A 25,542-nucleotide genomic window follows, 5' to 3' on the forward strand; every position below is an offset into this window, starting at 1 on the left:
CCTCAGGATTCCCGGTAAATGATACCTTTTGCACAATTTTTAAAAATAAAAATTAATTATTATTAACAAATTATCAAAAAATTTTTATTTATTATTTTTAAAGATTTTGTTTATTCATGAGACACAGAGAGAGACAGAGAGAGAGAGAGAGAGAGAGAGGCAGAGACTTAGTATGAGGGAGAAGCAGGCTCCCCCCAAGGAGCCTGATGTGGACTCGATCCCAGGACCCCGGGATCATGACCTGAACCAAAGGTGGATGCTCAAGCACTGAGCCACCCAGGGGTCCAAATTATCAAAATTTTAAAGAGAGACGGAATCTGATCCTTCACTTACACAACTGGCCACTCCTTACTCTTCTCACCATGATTTTAGTCAAACACGGTTTACAAAAACCTAGGTAGCATCAGGCTAGCATTTCCCTGCTTGATTTTTTTTAAAAGAATTTTAAATAAATAAATAAATAAATAAATAAATAAATAAATAAATAATTTTTAGGGGCGGCCCCGGTGGCGCAGTAGTTTAGCAGCGCCTGCAGCCCCGGGTGTGATCCTGGAGACCCGGGATCGAATCCCACATCGGGCTCCCTGCATGGAGCCTGCTTCTCTCTCTGCCTGTGTCTCTGCCTCTCTCTCTCTCTGAATAAATGAAATCTTTAAAAAATAACTTTTTATGATTCATTTTTTTAAGGGCAGCCTGGGTGGCTCAGCAGTTTGGCGCCTGCTTTCGTCTCAGATCATAATTTTGGGGTCCGAGGATGAGCCCCATGTTGTCCTTCCCTTTGCTTGTGCTGACTCTCTCAAGTAAATAAAATCTTTTTATTTTAATTTTTAAAAGATTTTATTTATTTATTCATGAGAGGCAGAGACATAGGCAGAGGGAGAAGCAGGCTCCCTTCAAGGAGCCAGATGCAGGACTCTATCCTAGGTCCTGAGCCAAAGGGAGACACTCAACCACTGAGCCACCCGGGTGCCCCAAATAAAATCTTTTTTTCTTTTTAAAAATCTTTTATTTTAAAGATTTTATTTACTTATTCATGAGAGACTCTGAGAGAGAGATAGAGAGGCAGAGACACAGGCAGAGGGAGAAGCAGGCTCCATGCAGGGAGCCTGATACGGGACTCGATTCCAGGGCTTCGGAATCACGCCCTGGGCTGAAGGCAGCTCTAAACCGGTGAGCCACGAGGGCTGCCCTCAATTTAATTCTTAGACTAGCTAGAAGACTTTGAAAGCTAGCGGGCAAAATTTTTCCTTCCCTGCACCGTCCTGCATCTCTTTTATTTGACAATAAGTAGAATTTTATTTTTTCCTGTTCAAAAGATCAGGTTGATAATTTTCGGAATGGAAGTGGAGAGGAGGGAGGGGTAGAGGGAGCTGTAGGGGGAAAGGTCGAAATTCACCTGGGTTCATTGCCCGAGCCCAGCACAGGAACCAGCTGAGGTTGTATCGGGGACCACAGATGCTGGAATGGAACGCTACAGAAGATACATAATCTGTGGTGTGCAGCGCTAGTAAAATGCAACAGTTTTTGGGTGCACTAAGCACTGGGGGGTTTACACTTACACTCTGGTGTGGTTTCATCACTTAAAATCTGGAGTACTTGAACTTTTTCAAGGGGCACCTCGGATTTTGTGGAGTGTATCTTACCCAGAAAGCTCTGCAAACCCAGCTCCAGGATCCCACCCTGGGTACCCTTGGGAACATGGTGGGGTGTGCTTTCTGTATCCTTGCAGAAACTCAGTTAACGATTTTAACTTTATTACTAGACTGTGGTGTGCACCGCCTGCCAAACATAAAGGGCTGAACCGTGAGCCTTTCTCCAAACTTTTCCAAAAGAGCTCGGTAGATAGTGTGAAGTCTATAGCCCTCATCTCTTCCCGCAAACCCCTACCCCAGCCATTGCCCCCAGATCAGTTTTTTTTTATAAATTTTTATTTATTTATGATAGTCAGAGAGAGAGAGAGAGGCAGAGACATAGGCAGAGGGAGAAGCAGGCTCCATGCACCGGGAGCCCGATGTGGGATTCGATCCTGGGTCTCCAGGATCGCGCCCTGGGCCAAAGGCAGGCGCCAAACCGCTGCGCCACCCAGGGATCGCCCCCCCAGATCAGTTTGAATCCAGTATAGCCTCTTCCACAGAATATGCACTCTGGTCAAGTGGGGCGTGGCAAACTGAACTGTAAATCAGATCCTCCCCTTCTCCACACAGCCAAGCCCCCCACCAGCCCCCACCTTTCCCATCATGCCTCTATTTTTTGGCCACACCCCAGCCACTTGCATGCGTAAGCAAGCCCCACCCACTGCAATTGGCGGGAAAAGGACAGCCAGTAGCAATCGTCTAAGGGGGTGTGCGTGGGGGTAGAACTTGCCGCAAACCCCCTGGCGCCAAAGAGGAGGAACTTCCGCCTCAGACTGCACCTCTGTTCTCAACCACAGAGGGTTTGTGGAAGCGCTGGTCTTCCACAGCGCCACAGCCATGGATCCTCTGCCCAGAGGCAGTTACTATGACCCGGGTGACTACTATGACCCCAGCAACTACTGGCTGGGAATGAATCAAGTGCAAGTAAGATGTGAATCTGTGCAGGGTTCAGCACCAGAAGCTGAAGGCAGCCACATCGATGAAGGAAATCCAGGCCTTGTGGACAAATTCATGTACCACGGCGATGGCAGCAACCTCGAAGGGGACATCAACCTGGAAGGTGCCATCAACTTCTTCCACGGCGATATGAACCTAGACATCAACTTCGAAGACAACTTCAACCTCGAAGACAACTTCAACCTCGAAGACAACTTCAACCTCGAAGACGACTTCAACCTCGAAGACGACTTCAACCTCGAAGACAACTTCAACCTCGAAGGCGACATCAACCGCGAAGGCAACTTCAGCCTCGAAGGCGACATCAACCGCGAGGGCGACATCAACCTCGAAGGCGACATCAATCCCGAAGGCGACTTCAACCTCGAAGGCGACATCAACCCCGAAGGCGACTTCAACCTCGAAAGCGACATCAACCGCGAAGGCGACATCAACCTCGAAGGCGACTTCAACCGCGAAGGCCACTTCAACCTCGAAGGCGACATCAACCTCGAAGGCGACTTCAACCGCCAAGGCCACTTCAACCTCGAAGGCGACTTCAACCACGAAGGCCACTTCAACCTCGAAGGCGACATCAACTGCGAAGGTGACTTCAACCGCGAGGGCATCGTGAACCATGAAGGTGAAGGGATCCACGAGGTCGGCGGTGGCGTCCAGGAGCTGGGGCAGCTGGCACCTGAAGAGCTACCCCAGGCGGTGGCTGCTAGGGCTCCCCAGCCCCGAAGGAGACGGCGAGCCCAGCGCAATAAGTTCACACAGGTGCAGGTTCAGGAGCTGGAAAGTGCCTTCCAGCACACTCAATATCCAGATGTGCTCACAAGGTAAGAGGCTTGTTCCAGGAGGTGCCCAGTTCTCCCGGGACCGTGGGCTCATTTCTAGGTGTCTTTGGTTCTCCCCCCACCCCTCAGCCTCCTTCTTTCCTGTCGAAACCAAAAGGGCCAAGGGTTGAGGGAAGGAGAATGCCTTCTGTGCATCAAGAGAAATATTTTTATACAGTAATTACGTGAAACAAGTCTGGACACTGTGGTGGGTAGTCTTTTTGTTTTTGTTTTTTAAATTGTGGTAGAGGCACCGGGGCTGGCTCAGTTGAGAGAGCCCGGACTCTTGATCGTTGGCGGTGGTCATGAGTTGGAGCAGGGATTACTTAAATGAGCTTTAAAAAAAAAAAAAACTTGTGGTAAAATAGGGGCGCCTGGTTGGCTCGGCTAGAGGAGCGTGTAGCTCTTGATCTGCGGTGTGGGGCGGGGGTCGTGAGTTTGAGCCTCACTTGTCTGTAGAGATTCTTTAAATAAATAAACGTAAAGGGACAGCCGGGGTGGCTCAGCGGTTTAGCGCCGCCTTCGGCCCAGGGAGTGATCCCGGGGTCCTGAGATCGCGTCCTGCATTGAGCTCCCTGCATGGAGCCTGCTTCTCCCTCTGCCTGTGTCTCTGCCTCTCTCTCAGTCTGAGTCTCTCATGAATAAATAAATAAAATCTTTAAAAAAATAAACAAACGTAAAAAACTTTAAAAATGTGTCATAGCGACACCTGGGTGGCTCCATGGTTGAGCGTCTGTCTGCCTTACGCTGGGGCGTGATCCCGGTTCGGGGACCAAGTCCCACGGGAACCTGCTTCTCCCTCTGCCCATGTCTCTGCCTCTCTCTCTGTGTCTTTTTTTCTAAAAAAAGAAATTTTGTGGTAAACTATGGTGCCTGACTGGCTCAGTCAGAGGAGGGTGCAGCTCTTGATCTATGGGGTCATGAGTTTGAGCCCCATTTGGGTATAGAGATTACTTAAATAAATAAACTTAAAGACTTTAGGGGCATCTGGGTGGCTCAGATGGTTAAGCGGCTGCCTTGCGGGGGTGGGGGCTGGGATAGAGCACTGAGCTGGCTTGCAGGGCATTCTGCTCAGCAGGGAGCCTGCTTCTCCCTCTCCCTCTGCCTGCCCCTCTCCGGTGCTCTATCAAATAAATAAATAAATAAATAAATAAATAAATAAATAAATAAATAAATAAATGACGGACACCTGAGTAGCTCAGCAGTTGGGCATCTGCCTTTGGCTCAGAGCGTGATCCTGCAGCTCCGGATCAAGTCCGATGTTGGGCTCCCTGGAGCCTGCTTCTCCCTCTGCCTGTGTCTCTCGTGAATAAATAAATAAAATCTTAAAAAGAAAACCCAAATATTTATTCACGAGAGACACAGAGAGTAGAGAGAGAGAGGGAGAAGCAGCCTCTGTGCAGGGAGCCCGACGCGGGACCCGATCCCAGGCCTCCAGGATCAGGCCCTGGAGGCCACATTAAATTTTTTTTTTTTTTTATGATAGTCACAGAGAGAGAGAGAGAGAGAGGCAGAGACACAGGCAGAGGGAGAAGCAGGCTCCATGCACCGGGAGCCCGATGTGGGATTCTATCCCGGGTCTCTAGGATCGCGCCCTGGGCCAAAGGCAGGCGCCAAACCGCTGTGTGGAGGCCACATTAAACCGCTGAGCCACCCCGCTGCCCAAAATAAAATCTTTAAAAAAATAAAAAGACTTAAAAAAAAAAACAAGTAAAATAGGGGTGCCTGCCTGGCTCAGCCAGAGGAACGTGCAGCTCTTGGTCTTGGAGTTGTGAGTTTGAGCCCTACCTTTGGCTTAGAGATTATATATATTTTTTATTTTTATTTATTTATGATAGTCACAGAGAGAGAGAGAGACAGAGATAGAGACACAGGCAGAGGGAGAAGCAGGCTCCATGCACCAGGAGCCCGACATGGGATTCGATCCCGGGTCTCCAGGATCGTGCCCTGGGCCAAAGGCAGGCGCCAAACCACTGCGCCACCCAGGGATCCCTGGCTTAGAGATTATTAAAAAAAAAGTTTTAAAAACAATAAATTGTGGTAAAATATAAAGATTAAATTTGTGATCTTAACCATTTTTAAGTGTACAGTTCAGTAGTATTAATTACATTTATATTTTTGTACAACTAATCTCCAGAACTCCTTTCACCTTGCAAAACTGAAAGGATTACACAGTGAACAACTCACTATTCCCCCATTTCCCCCTGCCCCTGGCAGTCGCCTTTTTTACTATGTGTTTTAATAAATTTGACTATTGTAAGTGCCTCATTTAAGTAATTTAAGAATTACACAGTGCTTTTCTTTTTATGCCTGGTATATTTCACTTAGTATGATGTCCCCAGGGTTCATCCATGACGTAGCATGTCTCAGAATTTCCTTCCTTTTTAGGGCTGAGTAATTTTCCATTGTTTGTAAATACCATATTTTGTTTATTCATTTATTATTGGGCACTTCAGTTTGGTTATTGTGAATAATACTGCTATGAACTTGGGTGTGCTAATTGCAGTTAGAGTCACTGTTTTCAATTATTTTGGGTATATACCCAGAAGTGGAGTTACTGGATCATATGGTAATCCTGTTTTTAATTTTTTGTGTAGCTGTTCTACTGTGTTCCATAGTGGCTGCACCATTTTGCATTCTAACTAGCAGTCCACAAGGATTTATTTTAATTTCTTCAAGTTCTTGTTAACACTTGTTATTTGCTTTTTCTTTTTTCTTTTTTTGTGTTTGTGAGAGAGAGTGTGGGTGCACAAACAGTGGGAGAGGCAGAGGGAGGGAGAGAGAATCTTAAGCAGGCTTCACAGTCTCCAGGAGCCTGATGCGTGCCTCCAGCTCCTGACCCTGAGATCATGACCTGAGCCAAAATCAACAGTTGGAATGCTAAACTGACTGAGCCATGCAGGCACCCCAACACTTGATATTTTCTGGCTGTTTTAATGTTTTATTCTTAAGTTTTCTCTAGATCCAAGGTGGGGCTTGAACTCACAACCCGGAGATCAAGAGTTGCACGCTTGGGGTGCCTGAGTGGCTGGGATGCTGAGTGTGGAACCTACTTAAGATTTTCTCTCTTGGGACGCCTGGGTGGCTCAGTGGTTGGGCGACTGCCTTTGGCTCAGTGCGTGATCCAGGATTCCCTGCATCGGGCTCCTTGCATGGAGCCTGCTTCTTCTCCCTCTGCCTGTGTCTCTGCCTCTCTTCCTGTGTCTCTCATGAATAAATAAATAAAATCTTTTAAAAAAGAAAAAGATTTTCTCTCTCCCTCTCCCTTTCCCCTTCCCCCTGCTGGTGCTCTCTCCCGGAAAAAAAAAAAAAAAAGTTTCATGCCCCACTGACTGAGCCAGTGAGGTGCCCGTTTTTTGTTAGCCATCTCAAAGGATGTGAAAAGTGGTATCTCATTATGGTTTTGATTTGCATTTTTCTTTTTTGAAAGATTTTATTTATTTATTTGTTTATTTATTCATGAGAGACAAAGTGAGAGAGAGAGAGAGAGGCAGAGACACAGGCAGAGGGAGAAGCAGGCTCCATGCAGGGAGCCTAATGTGGGACTTGATCCCAGGTCTCCAGGATCACACCCAGGGCTGAAAGCAGGCACTAAACCACTGAGCCACTCGGGCTGCCCTGTTGAGCATCTTTTAATATGCATATTCAAGTCTGACCCATTTTATTCTTTATTAAGACTAATTTATTAATTTTTTCCTGATTTATCTATTTTGGTAAAATACATTTAACATAAAATGTAATGTCTTTACCATTTTAAAGTGTACAGTTGGGTAGTATAAAGTACTTCTTATCATGCAACTATGACCACCATCTATTTCCAGAAATCTTTTTATATTGCAAACCTGAAACTATTACCATTACATAGTGACACCCATTCCCACCTCACCCCTCAGTCCTGGGTAGCCACCATTCTACTTTCTGGCTATGATTTTGACTACACTAAGCACCTCATATTAGTTGAATTAGGCAGTATTTGCCTTTTTGTCACTGGTTTATTTTACATGGCCTACAGTCTTTTAATTTTTTATAAGCCTTTTGGTTTTTTATTGAAGTATAATTAACATACACTGTTGTATTAGTTTCAAGTGTACAACATAATGATTCGACAATTTTATACGTTACTCAGTGCTCACCCTGATAAGTGTAGTCACCATCTATCACCATAGAACGTTATTCCAGTATTATTGACTATATTCCCTATGTTGTATTTTCATTTCCATGACTTATTTATTTTATAGCTGGAATTTTTTTGTTTTTATAATATTTTATTTATTTGAGAGAGTAAGTGAGAGAGAGCAAACACCAGCAGGGGCAGAGGAAGAGGAAGAAAGAGAAGCAGACTCCCCTGCTGATCAGGGAGCCCGACGTGGGGCTCTATCTCAGGACCCTGTCATCATAACCTGAGCCGAAGGCAGATACTCAACCAACTGAGCCACCCAGGCACCCGTGTATCATCTTTAAAAAAAAAAAATTAGGGGCCCTGGGTAGCTCAATCACTTGAGCTTCCAACAAGCCCCACATCAGGCTCTGCACTCAGCATGGAGTTTGCTTGTCCCTCTCCCCACCCCCTCCTCTCTCAAATAAATAAAATACTAATTTTTTTATTTATTTGAGTATAGTTGCCAAACAATATTACATTAGTTTCAAATATACCACATAGGGGCAGCCCCAGTGGCTCAGAGGTTTAGCACCGCCTTCAGCACAAGGTGTGATCCTGGAGACCGGGATTGAGTCCCACATCGGGCTCCCTGCATGGAGCCTGCTTCTCCCTCTGCCTGTGTCTCTGCCTCTCTCTCTCTCTCTCTCTCTCTCTCTCTCTCTGTGTGTCTCTCATGAATAAATAAAAAAAATCTTTTTTAAAAAAACAACAAATATACCACATAGTAAATCAACTTCTCTATATGTTGTGCTATGTGCACTACAGGTATAGCTACCATCTGTCATCATATGATCCTATTGCAATATCATTGACTACATTCTCTGAGCTGTGTCTTTAGTTCCTGTGATTTATTTATTTCATAGCTGGAAGTCTGTATCTTCTCCCCTTCACCTATTTTGGCCATCCTCCTATTCCCCAAGCATACAGTCTTTAATGTTCTTCTGTGTGGAAGCATATGCTACAATTTCCTTCCTTGTTAAGACTGAATAATATTCCATTGCATGTGTATACCATATTTTATTTACCCATTTTTCATTATTGAGCACTTGGGTTGCTCCTTTTGGCTATTATGATTATACTTCTATGACCATACGTGTGAAAATATCTTCCCAAGACCCTGTTTTTAATTCTTTTCAGTATATACTCAGAAATGGAATTGTTGGATCATATGGCAATTCTGTGTTTAATTTTGAGCAACTATTCTACTGTTTTCCTTAGCAGCTATACTATTTTATATTCCTACCAACAGTGCACAAGGGCTTTAATTTCTCTACATCCTCACCAACACTTGTTATTTTCTGTTTTTTTGATAGTACTCATTCTAATAGTATGAGGTGGTATTAGTGTGGTTTTGATATGCACGTTCATTACTGATGTTGAGCGTCTTTCACACCCATTTGTATATAATCTTTGGAGAAACATCTATCCGAGTCCTTTGCCTATTTTTTAATCTGGATGATGTTTATTTATTGAGTTGTAGTCCTTAATATACACTGGATATTAATTCCTTATCAGATATATGATTTGCAAATATTTTTTCCCATTGCATGGGTTGCCTTTTCACTCTATTGATTTTGTACTTTGATCTACAAAAGTTTTTGATTTTGATGTAGTTTAATTTATACATTTTTTCAGTTATTGTCTGTGTTGGTGGCTTTTTGTAAATAAAATTTTATTGAAATAAGGGTAAGGAGAATAAGGTACTCTTGCAACCTTAGATCCTTTCATTTAAAATCTCGAGGATGGGATCCCTGGGTGGCGCAGCGGTTTGGCGCCTGCCTTTGGCCCAGGGCGCGATCCTGGAGACCCGGGATCGAATCCCACATCAGGCTCCCGGTGCATGGAGCCTGCTTCTCCCTCTGCCTGTGTCTCTGCCTCTCTCTCTCTCTGTGACTATCATAAATAAATAAAAATTAAAAAAAAAAATAAAAATAAAAAAAATAAAATCTCGAGGATGTTAGATCCTTTCATTTAAAATCTCGAGGGGGGAGGTACCTGGCTGGCTCGATCCAAAGAGCATGTGATTACTGATCTTGGGGTTTTGAGTTCAAGCCTTCAAGCCCCACATAGGGCATAGAGCCTACTTTAAAAATAAATAAATAAATAAATAAATAAATAAATAAATAAATAAATAAATAAAATTTAGAGGGAGGGGCACCATGTTGGTCATAGAGCTTACTTAAAAAAATAAATAATAATAATAATAAATAAGTAAAATTGTGATAATTTGTTCATCATAGATTTTTTGCATTAATTATTATTTTTTAAATAGTGCTTTAAAATTGTTTATCTTGAGTACCGAGTTGTTGATGACACCTTAAATTTTGAGGGGAAACTATCTATAAAGCAAGGCTGGAGCTGAGAATGACAGAAAAGTTTACTTGAAGGGGGTCTTTTTTTGTAAGATTTTATTTATTTATTAGACACAGAGTGAGAGAGAGCATGAGCACACATGAGTGGGGGGAGGGGCAGAGAGAGAAGCAGACTCCCCGCTGAGCAGGGAGCCTGCCGAGGGACTTGATTCCAGGATCCTGGGATCATGACCTGAGCCGTAGGCAGACGCTTAACCGACTGAGCCACCCAGGCACCCTTGGTGGGGGGGGTTGAGGGGGGAGGGTACATATTTTTAAACAAGCATAAAATGTATATGGATACATTTCCTTTTATCCACAACTCCAAATACTGAACATTTGTGTTTTTTTTCTCCTCAGACAGGAACTTGCAAGACGCATGGATGTGACTGAAATCAGAGTGCAGGTCAGTAAACCTAGATGGCAGGGCAGCCAATTCTAAAACTGGCTTTAGGACTTGGGCACTTTTGTCCTAGACATTCTCAAGTTGGTGTGTTTCAGTTGTCTTTTTTAACATTGGCAAATAAGTTGACTGTAGGGGGTCTTTGTGGGTAGAAAATGGGATATATGAACTCTAGCTTATGGATATTTCCCATTACCAGAGGGAACATGATTTCTTTTTTTCTCTCTTTTTTTAAAGATTTTATTTATTTATTCATGAGACACACAGAGAGAGGCAGAAACATAGGCAGAGGGAGAAGCAGGCTCCCCATAGGGAGCCTGATGTGGGACTTGATCCCAGGACCCTGGGATCATGACCTGAGCCACAGGCAGATGCTCAACCACTGAGCCACCCAGGTGCCCCAGAATATGATTTCTTAAAGGAAAATAAGAAATGAGTTGCTTCTCCTATTCTGTATACAAAATTAAGTATATATATGTGTGTATCTATATAGCAAGCATATAGATAGGTATATCCATATACCTATATAGTACATATATATATGTATATGTGTGTTTTCAGTAAAGTTTAGCTCCTTCTAACATCTTCTTTAGAGTCATATTGTGTGGAGTCATATTGGGGCTGAGGCTGGCTGTAGAAATTTTCAAATTAATGCACAGAGGAGCAAGTTACGAGAGGATTCCGTTGTACTATATTAAAGCCAAACATAACTTCTTAGCTAAGTGGGTGGATTCCAAACAGTGGGGTGAGGGAGAAATGTATCCTCAGAACACACTATATAAGTAACTAAAGTCTGTTTATTGGTGCTGAAACTGATGAGGTGAGACAGCTTCAAAGTCCGAGTACCTGGAGTACCTGGTCGTCCTGCTATTATGTTTAAGTGTTTGATAAAGCAGTGTGGAATGGCAGCTCTACGGTTTAATTTTCTGGAATACTTTGATGTATCAACCTGAAAACACTGCTAGAACAGTCCTGTTATGGTGAGAATGGGGAGAGAGTTTGCAAGCTTTGGAAATTTGTCTAAAGAATAAAACAAAAAAATTAAAATAAAAAAAAAGAATGAAACAAGCAAAAAAAAAATCCAATATCGAATGATTATTAATTGACCTAAGAAGGGCAAAAAAGGTTAGAGAAGAATTACATATAGCTAAAATAGGCCTTATAGATGCTACACAAATTCAGTGTTACAAATCTGCTAAATGTATAAGTGAATATTCTCTTGAGGATTTCTAACATTTAAGGATTTTTTTTTTCATTTTGGTGATACTATTTTAAAGAATTGAGTTTTGTGGGATTTGTTTAAGGTTTAGGTGTCCCTTATTTTGGAGTAGATTCACAGTGCTAATTTTAAATACTTTTATTCCCTCGGGCATTGTTGACTAATTTGTGGGTCATGGGATAAAAAGGTGACCCCCCAAAACCCATTTAAGTTATTTCAAAGTGATATTTGCCCAAAAAAGAAAGGAAAGGAAATCAGGATGGATGTATTGGCTTTGCTACAGAGTGCATGTGAGTTGCTACAGGGGTGCCTGGCTGGCTCAGTTGGAGGAGCGTGCAACTCTTGATTTCAGGGTCGTGGGTTTGAGCCCCACACTGGGCTTAGCGATTACTAAAAAAAAATAAAAATATATTTTAAGAAGGGGAGTTGCTGCTCTGGTGGTGGGAATATCTGAAAAGCAGCCCAACAAAGCTGACCGTTGAGTAATGGCATCCCAACCCCAGAGACTGGGGCCCCAGGCTTAGCTCAGATTGGAAAAACTGGAAAGAGGTTGGGAGCACTTGTTCAGGCTGATAAGGCATGTGCAGAGGAAAAGAAAAATGCAAGGTTTGGTGACTAGCTTTTTCTCCTTTCTGGGTTTATATAGTGCTCTCTCCACGGCATTCTGAAAGGAACATAAGCCACAAGAAATAAATCAGGGAGAAAACTAAGTGTTCTCATATATTTCCAAACCATACAGCGTGAATTTTCCCCAAGATACTTAATACATGATTTTCCTCCTTTGTTTTGCAAATAGAACTGTTGTGTGAAACCAATATTGAGGGTACGGCCCATACGACAGCTAGCTATGGGCTTTACTTACCTGATGTCTATGGAGATCTGACCACTGATACACTTGGATTCCCCCCCCCCCCCCCGCCCATGAGCTCTATTACACTGCCCTTGTCAAAGTTCTGTATTCATGCTGCAGAAATACCACTAATATTTTTTTTAAGATTTTATTTATTTATTCATAAGAGACAGAGAGACAGAGAGAGAGAGGCAGAGACATAGGCAGAGGGAGAAGCAGGCTCCATGCAGGGAGCCCGATGTAGGACCTGATCCCGGGACTCCAGGATTGCGCCCCGGGCTGAAGGGAGGCACCCAACTACTGAGCCACCCAGGTGTCCCAATACCACCAATCTTAAAGTAGGAGAGCAAATGTGAGGCCTCAGAGAGAGAAAGCCCTTTGTGTCACTTAAAATGTGCAGTTTGGAAACTTCTGAAACGATTTAAATATAATGTTAACCACATCAACTAGGATACCAAGATGGTAAGGCAGCTCGGGTGGCTCAGTGGCTTAGCGCCACCTTCAGTCCTGGGTGTGGTCCTGGAGACCCGGGATCGAGTCCTATGTCAGGCTCCCTGCATGGAATGGAGCCTGCTTCTCCTTCTGCCTGGGTCTGTGCTTCTCTCTCTCTCTCTCTCTCTGTGTCTCTCATGAATAAATAAGTAAAATCTTTTTTTAAAAAAGAAGATGGTAAAGTGTGACAGTTTTGTTTCTGTGTTTGTTTGCAAAAGTAGTTGGCAGATATGTAGAAAGGAGCCATTTTATGACCCCTTACCCTCACTATTGTTGACTATCTTCCTAAAATGCCTGTTCCACCTTCTTGCCGGAAGAATAAGGGATGGGATTGGGACCTCCTGGTTGAGTAGCAACGCCTAGGATAACCTGCCCTGCTGGACAACAGCGGCTCCTCCAGGATCCTGGAACTGTAGCCAGAGCAGAGTGAGCTGACCTGGTCCTGAGCCCAGGAAGGTTTGTAGGGTGGGGCAGGTTGGAGCATGCCAAATTGACAACAGCGACAATGGTGTGTCTCTTTCCCTTAAACTTCTGGGTGGCCAAAGCTCAGTGAGCTTCAGTGCGCTCAGTGAGCATTTTAGTTAATTTGGGTCAAGTTGGTCTCCACTTTCCTTAACACTGCAGGCTAAAATCAAGGGAATGTTCATGGCTTCAGCAGCTCTCATGTCCCAGCTAGACAAGCACAAACTCCACGGGACCCCTTGACTAGGCCTTCCTTGCCAGACTACTTTTTAACTCTCAAGAGGTTTCATAGGACAAATGATCTTTTAGACATCCTTAAAGGAAATCTGTCTAAAAACCCAATGCATTTCCTCCTGTTAATTATTTACTTCATCCTGATGATAGGCTTTTCAAGTAGGGAGCCATTCCCCTCAATATGTCTTTAAATAGGGCCCTCTATTTGCAATGCCCAGATTGTCCCCAAAACAAGGTGACATTCTCTCCAGTGAGGAGGGGCAGAAGCTAACTGGAGAGCTAATGATCAGCTGTCAGGATACAGACCTTTCTTTGTCCTGTTACCAGGCATTGGATCAACAGCAAGGACCCAGTGCAACTCATAAGCTAGACCTGCATGCAATACCTGAAAAAAATTTGAATATTAAAATTAGGAGAAGAGAGACAAAGCAATAAGCGTATTCCAGAACCTGGCACGTAGCTGGTGCTCACTGAGGACGAGCTAAAGGGAGGGGATGTGGTGTTAGCTTTCCTGAGTAAACAGCTTCTCTTGGTGCTGCACGAAAAATCTCGAAGGCATATACGGTTGCATGTAGGGTTTTTTTCTGTTATGACTTTGAGTGTTCGATATGCTAAATTTTGCTAATTTTCTCTCTGCTTGTAGGTTTGGTTTAAGAACAGGAGAGCCAAGTATAAGAGAGATGAGAGGGCATCAAAGCTCAGAAACACACCACCTACCAACCTGAACCACCTTTTCATCCTCATGTTGGATGGGCCCTAGAATGCCATCCTTGTTCAGAAACCAGTTTGGAGATGGGTTCTTTTGGTGTCACTGACACTTGGGCCAACTATGCTGCCCCTTCCACCCATATCTCCTCTAATAGTTTGTTGCGTTGTCAATAAAGAAGTGAATTCACCATGCATTTGTCTTTGTGTACCAAATGGGGGCAAATAGGGTATGTACGTAAATTGTTAAGGAAATGCCATCGAAACAGAATGACAAGGAGGCTTCCTTTTATGTGGCGACATCCCTGAATCACTATATAGGCCCTGCATGTCACAGAAGCTCCCCAAGTACCCATGATAAGCTTGCACTGACCCATATATTTTCTCTTCCATCCCTCACCCCATTTTCATCCCCACCTTGCCCCTTCAGGACCACAAATAGGTGCAAGATGAGGTGTGATGAGTCCTAGTGAAAGAATAGTGTTGTTTCGGGAAAGGAGCTCCCCTCATGCTGACATGTTCAAGTTGAACACTGGAATCTAGGGAAAACCTAAGAGGCTACCCAGGGATTTATGGGAGGGTGGCCACCAAACATTCATCCAGTATGTTTCAAATTCTGTTAACTACCTATCCTTTTTGTGGAGGAGATTGAGGAATAGAAGCCATTCTGGCAGGGACACCTGGGTGGCTCAGCGGTTGAGTGTCTGCCTTCGTCCCAAGGCGTGATCCTGGAGTCCCAGGATCGAGTCCCACATTGTGCTCCCTGCATAGAGCCTGCTTCTTTCTCTGCCTATGTCTCTGCCTCTCTTTCTGTGTATGTTTCTCATGAATAAATAAATAAAACCTTTAAAAAATAATAATAATAAAAAGAAAAATAAGAGATTCCATCAAGGCCAGAAAGAGGCTCTTCTCCCTTTTCTTTCTCCCACCCCCACCAGCCTAGGAAAGAAGCATGTTATCAATTTTTCCCCAGCTGAGAAGCTGACTATCATACCTTCAAAAGTATTTTGTCACCTTCCACATCCTTGAGAGGACCCTGATTCCTGTTGTTAAACACTGAAAAGGGACCTATTGGTTTACTACTGTTCAAAGCAAGAGGGGGATCCCTGGGTGGCTCAGCGCCACCTTCAGCCCAGGGTGTGATCCTGGAGTCCTGGGATCGAGTCTCGCATCGGGGTCCCTGCGTGGAGCCTGCTTCTCCCTCTGCCTGTGTCTCTTCTCTCTCTCTTTCTCTCTCTCTCTCTGTCTCTCATGAATAAATAAATAAAATCTTAAAAAAACAACAACAAAGCATGAGTAAGGAGATGGTCTCCAGAGCAGTATTCTAGAATAATAACTTCTGAAGAAACAGTCATACCTTTGCTTTGTTCATGCTGTCTTCTTGGTGTGAAACTGCCAAGTGTAGGAAAAAAAATGAAGGGTTGGTGAAGAGGCCAGGCCCATTTTTTTTTAAAATAAGGAATGCTTCACGAATTTGCATGTCATCCACCTGCAGGAGCCATGCTAATCATATCTGTATTGTTCCAATTTTAGTATACATGCTACTGAAGCGAGTACAGGCCCACTTTTTAAAAAGCATACTTCTCAGTTCAACCTTTGGTTTTAAGGACTCTTTAGCAATGTGAGGCTCCTTTAATGGAGTTCTGTGTTAAAAGTGATCAGTTGTGAGGGGCACCTGGATGGCTCAGTGGTTGAGCATCTGCCTTTGGCTCAGGGCATGATCCCGGGGTCTTGGGATCGAGTCCCACATCAGGACCCCTGCAGGGAGCCTGCTTCTCCCTCTGCCTGTCTCTGTGTCTCTCATGAATAAATAAATAAAATCTTTTAAAAACAAACAAAAAAAGGAGGATGTTATTGTTACCCAGAGACACTTTAAACTAACTGAGCCATCCAGGCATCCCCCAAAGAGAATTTCTCTTAATGTACATTTCAAATATCCCAGAGGCATAGACAAGAATTAATTATTATAATATAAGGAAATAACTTTGATTTATTAAAAAAAATCTTTAGAAACTGGCTACCAATGAGGCGCCTGGCTGGTTTAGTCGGTGGAGCAGGCAACTCTTGATCTTGGGGTTTTAAGTTTGAGCCCCAGGTCGGGTGCAGAGATTACTTAAAAATAAAATCTTAAAAAAAATCTTAAAAAAAGGAAAAAGAAACTAGCTACCAACAACTTCATTGACCTGAGATAGGTTGTCTTTGTAGATGTTAGTTTTTTAAGATATTTTATTATTTTTTTTTAAATTTTTAATTTATTTATGATAGTCACAGGGAGAGAGAGAAAGGCAGAGACACAGGCAGAGGGAGAAGCAGGCTCCATGCACCGGGAGCCCGACGTGGGATTCGATCCCGGGTCTCCAGGATCGCGCCGTGGGCCAAAGGCAGGTGCCAAACCGCTGCGCCACCCAGGGATCCCGATATTTTATTATTTTTTAAGTGGGTATAACCCACTGTAGGGTTCAAACTTACAACCCCAAGATCAAGAGTTGCATGCTCTACTGACTGAGCCAGCCAAGCACCCCTATAGATGTTGGTTGGGGCTGAAAAGTTGTAAGTACAACCTTTAAGTAGTACAGTAGATTTAGCATTTTAATGTAATCTAATAGTTCTGGATGTAGTCTTGCTTTCTACAGTTTTCCACAATAAACGACACATGCCAGCTAACTTTCAAAATGGTAAGGTTGATGGTCAAATTAAGTGGGAGGAAAGCATGAACTATTTTCGGGAAAAAACTTTTTTTGATTAAAATTAGATTTATGTAACCTGGATCTTGATTCAAACAAACATGATCAGAACCTTGGGAGATTTAACTTACAAGTACTTGACAATCAAAATTCCAGACAACTATTTTAACTACAAGTACTAGAAACAAAGAGCCAGGGGGGCAAGGAGGGGACCAGAAATAATTCTTTTTCTCAGTACAAGAGTGTAGGGGTGCACCTGACTCAGTCAGTAGAGTATGCAAGTATTCATCTTGGGGTCATGAGTTTGAGCCCCATGTTGGGCTTAGAGATTACTTATTTTTTTAAAAAAAGATTGTATTTATTTATTCATGAGAGACAGAGAGAGGCAGAGGGAGAAGCAGGCTCCATGCAGGAAGCCTGACGTGGGACTCGATCCCGGGTCTCCAGGATCACACCCTGGGCTAAAGGCAGCACTAAACCACTGAGCCACCCAGGCTGCCCTTAGAGATTACTTAAAAAAAAAAAATCAATACAATAGTGTGGTCGCTCAGGGACACCTGGATGGCTCAGTCGGTAGAGCATGTGACTCTTGATTTAAAAAAAAAGTGGTCCCTCCAAACATATATGAAAAGTGACATTTTAAATAACGATAATAATTACTATAAATGTATACAAAACAGAGGAATGGAGTTTGTTCTGAGTTGCCTTCAAAAGAACAGAAATATATATGCCAGAGTTCTGATTGTGGGGTGTCGGGCTAATTGGACACACTCTGAGCACCCGGAGGCATGTACCGACGTACCATGCAGTCATTTGGTGCTGATGTGACACCTCTACGAAATGTTGGAATCCTAGAAGTGGAATAATGGAGCAAAAATAGAGTCCTTCACTGCATTTCCTGGTAGGTAAGCTGAACTTGGCCTCGAACGACTTGCTGTAGCCCTGGATGTTGACTGGGATTCTCCAAACCTTGAGTAGACGCCTTGGGAGTCAGGAGCTGTGGTAACATGCCCCTCATCCTAGGAATGCTGCATGCCATTACTTTTATTTGGGGATTCATTTGAGACTTCTGCTCACTCCCAGTAAGCCAAGGCAGTAAGACGTCCCGGAGAGAGCCAGTCCTTGTCTCAGTTACTTCCTCTTGGCAAACTAGTACTCATTTTCCTTTGTGGGACTCTCTTTAAGCTACTTTCATTGGGCAAGTGAAACAAATGTTCACGGGCCCTGTAATAGTTCAGCAACAAAAGAGAACCAGTCTCACGATCTTATGCTGCTCTTCCAAAGAAAGTACCTCTTTGTCTTCTAGGTGACACCCAAGTTAAAGGAATAAATCACAGTAGTCTCTCTTCTGTGAGAGACTTTTGCAGGCATCCAGTCCATTCCCTTCATATTACAGATGAGGGAACACAAGCCCAGAGCATTGGGGTTACCCCGCAAGAAAGAGCATGCAGAGTTCATCCCACAGAAGTTCAGGCTCTAGGCAGCCATGCACTCCCCTGGGCCTGGAGCCTTCCAGGTGTGGGCAATGCTCACTAGGGTTGAAGGGTTCAGCTTCTTGCACACAGCTCTCCTTCCAAGGGCTCTTCAATCAAGGTTTCTCACTCAGTTTCAGCACTAAGCGACCCCAGATTTAAGGCATGGTGTTCACTCTTGCTCACCAAACATCAGCGCCTTTCTCCCTTTATATATGGATATGATCTGACAGTTGTTCAGTTGCATTTGGAATCTGACACCATGAGCCATTGGCTGTGCTTTGGGATCTGGACTGCTGACATATGTTTACAGCTTCTTCATTTTCAGTCCCTCACAGATATTGAAGATGAGATTCCCTACATGCAGCATTAGTCCCTAGCATAGTAGGCCAACATCCTAGGGGCCTGGTGGGTAGTAGAACACAAACAAATAAAAACAGGACTTGGAGGTTGCTAGAGGGACAACCACCTCTAGTTATTCTACTGTAGTTATCCAAGCTGATAGCTCTCTTTCAAGCAGGTGCTCAATCTAAATTCTTTTAAGCATTTAGGGTCCATGGAGTCTGTGACTCTAGGTCTCAGGGTTATGAGCTCAAGCTTCTCCCTGGGTGTAGAGATTACTTAAAAATAAAACCTGTAGGGCCGCCCGAGTGACTCAGGGGTTTAGTGCCGCCTTCAGCCCGGGGTGTGATCCTGGAGTCCTGGGATCGAGTCCCACATCGGGCTCCCTGCAGGGAGCCTGCTTCTCCCTCTGCCTGTGTCTCTGCCTCTCTCTCTCTCTCATGAATAAATAAATAAAATATTAAAAAAGAAAGATGCAAGTGACCGAGTCCTGCCCTGTGGATTTCCGAGATGCTGTGAAGGGCTAAGGGCATTTCCATGTTCAGAATCACCACCAAGACCATGGTCTACAGTACTGCCCTAGTTGCGGGGCTATAAACTCAGTGGGTCTATCTCTCTTTTTATTTATTTATTTATTTATTTTTAAAGATTTTAATTCATTTATTCATGACAGACACAGAAAGGCAGAGACACAGGCAGAGGGAGAAGTAGGCTCCACGAAGGGAGCCCGATGTGGGACTTGATATCGGGACTCCAAGATCAGACCCCAAACTGAAGGCAGGTGCCAAACCGCTGAGCCACCCAGGTTGCCCTTAAAAAAATGAATCATAAAAAAGTTATTTTTTTAAAGATTTTATTTATTCAGAGAGAGAGAGAGAGAGAGGCAGAGACACAGGCAGAGAGAGAAGCAGGCTCCATGCAGGGAGCCCGATGTGGGATTCGATCCCGGGTCTCCAGGATCACACCCAGGGCTGCAGGCGCTGCTAAACTACTGCGCCACCGGGGCCGCCCCTAAAAATTATTTATTTATTTATTTATTTATTTATTTATTTATTTATTTATTTAAAATTCTTAAAAAACAATCAAGCAGGGAAATGCTAGCCTGATGCTACCTAGGTTTTTGTAAACCGTGTTTAACTAAAATCATGGTGAGAAGAGTAAGGAGTGGCCAGTTGTGTAAGTGAAGGATCAGATTCCGTCTCTCTTTAAAATTTTGATAATTTGGACCCCTGGGTGGCTCAGTGCTTGAGCATCCACCTTTGGTTCAGGTCATGATCCCGGGGTCTTGGGATCGAGTCCACATCAGGCTCCTTGGGGGGAGCCTGCTTCTCCCTCATACTAAGTCTCTGCCTCTCTCTCTCTCTGTGTGTGTGTCTCATGAATAAATAAACAAAATCTTTAAAAATAATAAATAAAATTTTTTTGATAAATTGTTAATAATAATTACTTTTTATTTTAAAAAGTTGTGCAAAAGGTATCATTTACCAGGAATCCTGAGGTTTTGGGATGCATGGGTGGCTCAGCGGTTAAGGGTCTGCCTTTGACTCAGGGCGTGATCCTGGAGACCCGAGATCGAGTCCCACATCGGGCTCCCTTCAGGGAGCCTGCTTCTCCCTCTGCCTGTGTCTCTGCCTCTGATTAATAAATGAATAAAATATTTTAAAAAACCCTTAGTGTGGAGGAAAAAAAACCATCCCTAAAGCAAGGCCTCAATCTGAATATTACAAAACAATGTACCGGGAGAGAGTGTGGTGGAATAGGTAAATCTCTCTGTCTGTCTGTATTTTTTTAAGGGTTTTCCTTCTTTTTTTTTTAAGATTTTATTTATTTATTCATGAGAGACACAGAGACAGAGAGAGAGGCAGAGACACAGGCAGAGGGAGAAGCAGGCTCCCTGCAGGGAGCCCGATGTGGGACTCGATCCCGGGACCCCAGGATCAGGCCCTGGGCAGAAGGCTGTGCTAAGCCACCAGGGCTGCCCTGTACGTATGTATTTAAAAGTAAAGTCAACCCCACAACACGGAGCTCAAGCTCACGAACCCCGAGATCGAGAGTCACATGCTCTACCGACAGCCAGCCAGGTGCCCCTGGAATAGGTAATCATTTATTTATTTATTTTAAAGATTTATTTATTTATTTTTAATTTATTTTTTATTGCTGTTCAATTTACTAACATACAGAATAACCCCCAGTGCCCGTCACCCATTCACTCCCACCCCCCGCCCTCCTCCCCTTCTACCACCCCTAGTTCGTTTCCCAGAGTTAGCAGTCTTTACGTTCTGTCTCCCTTTCTGATATTTCCCACACATTTCTTCCCCCTTCCCTTATATTCCCTTTCACTATTATTTATATTCCCCAAATGAATGAGAACATATAATGTTTGTCCTTCTCCGACTGACTTACTTCACTCAGCATAATACCCTCCAGTTCCATCCACGTTGAAGCAAATGGTGGGTATTTGTCATTTCTAATAGCTGAGTAATATTCCATTGTATACATAAACCACATCTTCTTTATCCACTCATCTTCCGTTGGACACCGAGGCTCCTTCCACAGTTTGGCTATCGTGGCCATTGCTGCTAGAAACATCGGGGTGCAGGTGTCCCGGCGTTTCATTGCATTTGTATCTTTGGGGTAAATCCCCAACAGTGCAATTGCTGGGTCGTAGGGCAGGTCTATTTTTAACTGTTTGAGGAACCTCCACACAGTTTTCCAGAGTGGCTGCACCAGTTCACATTCCCACCAACAGTGTATGAGGGTTCCCTTTTCTCCGCATCCTCTCCAACATTTGTTGTGTCCTGCCTTGTTAATTTTCCCCATTCTCACTGGTGTGAGGTGGTATCTCATTGTGGTTTTGATTTGTATTTCCCTGATGGCAAGTGATGCAGAGCATTTTCTCATGTGCATGTTGGCCATGTCTATGTCTTCCTCTGTGAGATTTCTCTTCATGTCTTTTGCCCATTTCATGATTGGATTGTTTGTTTCTTTGGTGTTGAGTTTGATAAGTTCTTTATAGATCTTGGAAACTAGCCCTTTATCTGATGTGTCATTTGCAAATATCTTCTCCCATTCTGTAGGTTGTCTTTGAGTTTTGTTGACTGTATCCTTTGCTGTGCAAAAGCTTCTTATCTTGATGAAGTCCCAATAGTTCATTTTTGCTTTTGTTTCTTTTGCCTTCGTGGATGTATCTTGCAAGAAGTTACTATGGCCGAGTTCAAAAAGGGTGTTGCCTGTGTTCTTCTCTAGGATTTTGATGGAATCTTGTCTCACATTTAGATCTTTCATCCATTTTGAGTTTATCTTTGTGTTTATTTGAGAGAGAGTGAGAGAGCCAGAGAGCCAGAGAGCAGAGGGAGGGGCAAATGAAAAGAATCTCAAGCGGACTCTACCCTGAGCCGGATGCAGGGCTTGATGTCACAACCCTGAGATCATGACCTGAGCTGAAATCAGGAGTCAGAGGCTCAACTGACTGAGCCACCCAGGCACCCCACTGGGAGTAGGTATTTAAAAGCATGCATGAACTGAAGATGATGAATTTCATTTCCTCTAGCTCCAAATACTGAATATTTGTGGGTTGCTCACCTCAGAAAGGAGCTTGCAAGATGCATGCAAGTGACTGAAGACAGCACCCAGGCTAATCTATCTGAAAAAAAAAAAAAAAACTATTTGGTGAGAAATAATTAGCCATGTTCGAAAAATAACTTTTTTCTTTTCTTTTTTCTTTTTCTTTTTCTTTTTTTTTTTTAGGATTTTATTTTTAGGAGCACCTGGGTGGCTCAGTGGTTGAGCATCTGCCTTTAGCTCAGGTCGTGGTCCTGGGGACCTGGGATCAATTCCCACATCTGGCTCCCCGCAGGGAGCCTGCTTCTCCCTCTGCCTATGTCTCTGCCTCTCTCTCATTTATTTATTTATGCACGAGAGACACAGAAAGCGAGGCAGAGGGAGAAGCAGACTCCATGCAGGGAGCCCGATGCGGGACTCGATCCCAGGACTCCGGGATCATGGCCTGAGCATGAAGGCAGACACCTCACCGCTGAGCCACCCAGGCGTCCCAATAAATAAAAATCTTCAAAAGAATTCACTACTATTATTGCATAAAATATCCTATCACCACAGTATAACCTATGGCATACGTGGCATAACGGAAAGAGGCATGATTAGAAATTACACATTCTCGTTCTTTTAGAGACACTGGAATATCTCCAGATGAAAACTATGTGATGTCTTGATTTGCATCAAAATAATCCAGGGGCATATGCAAGTGTGTTGAATTGGTGAGGGTATTGATGAAACAAGGCTGGTTCTGAATAATTGTTGAAACTGAGAGATGAATGCATATTGTTGGGATTCTCTCTGCTTTTGCGTATGCCTGACATTTCACGTAATGAAAAACATGCTTTGGGGCTTTTTTTTTTTTTTAAGTTTTATTTATTTAAGTGTTCTCTGCAGCCAACGTGGGGCTTGAACTCACAACCCTGATATCAAAGAGTCCCATGCTTTTCTGACTGAGCCAGCCAGGCACCCCTAAGAAAACATGTTCTGTTTTGTTTTTAAATTTTTCAAAGATTTATTTATTCATTTGAGAGAGAGAGCGAGAGAAAGAGAACATGAGTGGAAGGAGGGGCAGAGGAGAGGGAGAGAGAGAATCCCAAGCAGACTGTGCGCTGAGCTCCGAGCCCAATCTCACGATCCTGAGATCATGACCGGAGCCAAAACCAAGAGTCGGATGCTCGACAGTTCAACTGAGCCACCCAGGCGCCTCTAAACAACATGTTCTTTAATGGCTGGAGTTACCAACTCAAATGCCGATGAAGGCAGGTAACATAACAGCAAGGAGAGTGGAGACGGGCAAACTGAGGAAGAACACATCTCTTTCAAAGGGGACGGCCTGTACTCAGTCCCAGCTCACTGTGCTGCAGGGGAATGTTGGGCCAAGATGGCCAGATTTTCCGGGTTTTTTTTCAAGATTGGCCCCAACTCCAAATGTCTATATGAAACCTTCCATTTCTTTAACTGTTATAACTAACTGAAATAGGTCTTATTGAAAAGTGTGCCAGCTATCTAAAAGAGGTCTGTGGACTAGAGTCAGGCTGCAGCTGCCAGGTTGCAACCTTTGCAGGATAAGCTAACATTAAACAATTTTCATTGTCTGGAGCAGAAGAACATCATCGAAGAAAGTCAGAAAGAAAGAAACCAACCAACCAACCAACCAACCAACACCTGGGGTGCCCGGGTGGCTCAGTCGGTTAAGTATCTGACTCTTGGTTTTGGCTCAGGTCAGGATCTCGGGGTCATGAGATGGAGCCCCAAATCAGGCTCCTTAATCAGCAGAGTCTGCTTGAAATTCTCTCTCTCCATCTCCCTCTGCCGCTCCCTCCGCTTGTGCTCTTGCTCTCTTTAAAGTAAATAAATAGGGCACCTCGGGTGGCTCAGCGGTTTAGTGCCTAGCGCCTGCCTTCAGCCCAGGGCCTGATCCTGGGGACCCCGGGAATGAGTCCCACGTCGGACTCCCTGCACAGAGCCTGCTTCTCCCTCTGCCTGTGTCTCTGTCTCTGCCTCTCTCTCTCTCTCTCTCCGTGCCTCTCATGAATAAATAAAATCTTTAAAAGATGCATATTGTTGGGATTCTCTCTGCTTTTGCGTATGCCTGACATTTCACGTAATGAAAAACATGCTTTGGGGCTTTTTTTTTTTTTTAAGTTTTATTTATTTAAGTGTTCTCTGCAGCCAACGTGGGGCTTGAACTCACAACCCTGATATCAAAGAGTCCCATGCTTTTCTGACTGAGCCAGCCAGGCACCCCTAAGAAAACATGTTCTGTTTTGTTTTTAAATTTTTCAAAGATTTATTTATTCATTTGAGAGAGAGAGCGAGAGAAAGAGAACATGAGTGGAAGGAGGGGCAGAGGAGAGGGAGAGAGAGAATCCCAAGCAGAATCCCAATCTCTCTCTCCGTGCCTCTCATAAGTAAATAAAATCTTTAAGAGATTAAAAAAAATAAATACAGTAAATAAATAAAAATCTTAAAAAGAAAAAAAAAAGAACCTACAAAAGCTAACCATCCTAGGATGCCATTATTCTACCCTCCTACTTCTGTTTATAAGCCCTGCTCTCGTACATGCTTTGTTCTCTCCCTTCTGTGTCCCCCTCTGTGAGTTTCTTTATTTTCTTTAAAGATTTTATTTATTTATTTTTCATGAGAGACAGAGAGAGAGAGAGAGAGAGAGAGAGGCAGAGACACAGGCAGAGGGAGAAGCAGGCTCCCCCCAAGGAGCCCGATGCGAGACTCAATCCCAGACCCGGGGGATCACGCCCTGAGCCGGAGGCAGATAGATGCTCAACCGCTGAGCCACCCAGGCGTCCCTCTGAGTTTCTTTAGTTCTCACGCCACTTGCCTCGTTCTTTTTTTTATAAATTTTATTATTTATTTTTCACTCACCTGGTTTTGATCTCAAATTTCTGAGCACTGAGGACGAAGACATCTGAGTGACCAGGACAGGAGGCCCTCTGGTGATGAATCAGACCCCACAGGACCTGATCATACTTGCTGGAACATTTTGTAGCTGTTCTTCATGATAAGTGGGCATCTCGGGGAGAGTCTTAAGAAAATATTATGCTTCGGAGACAAGGTAACAGATTGGGAAGTTCAGAGTGCTCTGGAGAAGAAAAAGGGGATTTTAGGGAACTAATTGTCTCTTGTTGGTCAGGAAACAATTTCCTGAAGCTCAGCAGTTTTTTCAGTCTCCTAGGTTTCTTTTTCT

The 25,542-nt window shown here is 43.8% G+C and overlaps 1 protein-coding gene and 1 non-coding gene across 8 annotated transcripts in view; one reads left to right on the plus strand and one right to left on the minus strand.

The window, feature by feature from the left end:
* Positions 1-14,479, plus strand: part of LOC140627500 (uncharacterized) — a 41,007-nt gene extending 26,528 nt beyond the window's left edge. For 5 of the 7 annotated variants that reach the window (XM_072815868.1, XM_072815865.1, XM_072815867.1 and 2 more), the window contains 3 exons: positions 2,580-3,412; positions 10,280-10,325; positions 14,223-14,479. In XM_072815868.1, coding sequence (XP_072671969.1) covers positions 2,646-3,412; positions 10,280-10,325; positions 14,223-14,339 — 930 coding nt within the window. In that variant the 5' untranslated portion in view covers positions 2,580-2,645 and the 3' untranslated portion in view covers positions 14,340-14,479. Of the gene's footprint in view, positions 1-2,084; positions 3,413-10,279; positions 10,326-13,200; positions 13,340-14,222 lie in introns of those variants that run through there. The other 2 variants (XR_012026211.1, XM_072815864.1) reach the window with 2 other exon arrangements.
* Positions 14,480-15,734: 1,255 nt separating this feature from the next.
* On the minus strand, positions 15,735-15,841 carry LOC140628875 (U6 spliceosomal RNA). Its single transcript, XR_012026807.1, has one exon. It is a non-coding gene; the product is annotated as a U6 spliceosomal RNA (small nuclear RNA).
* Between the last annotated feature and the right edge of the window lie 9,701 nt (positions 15,842-25,542).

This window comes from Canis lupus, chromosome X, assembly GCF_048164855.1.
Source record: "Canis lupus baileyi chromosome X, mCanLup2.hap1, whole genome shotgun sequence".
NCBI classification, from domain to species: Eukaryota; Metazoa; Chordata; class Mammalia; order Carnivora; family Canidae; genus Canis; species Canis lupus.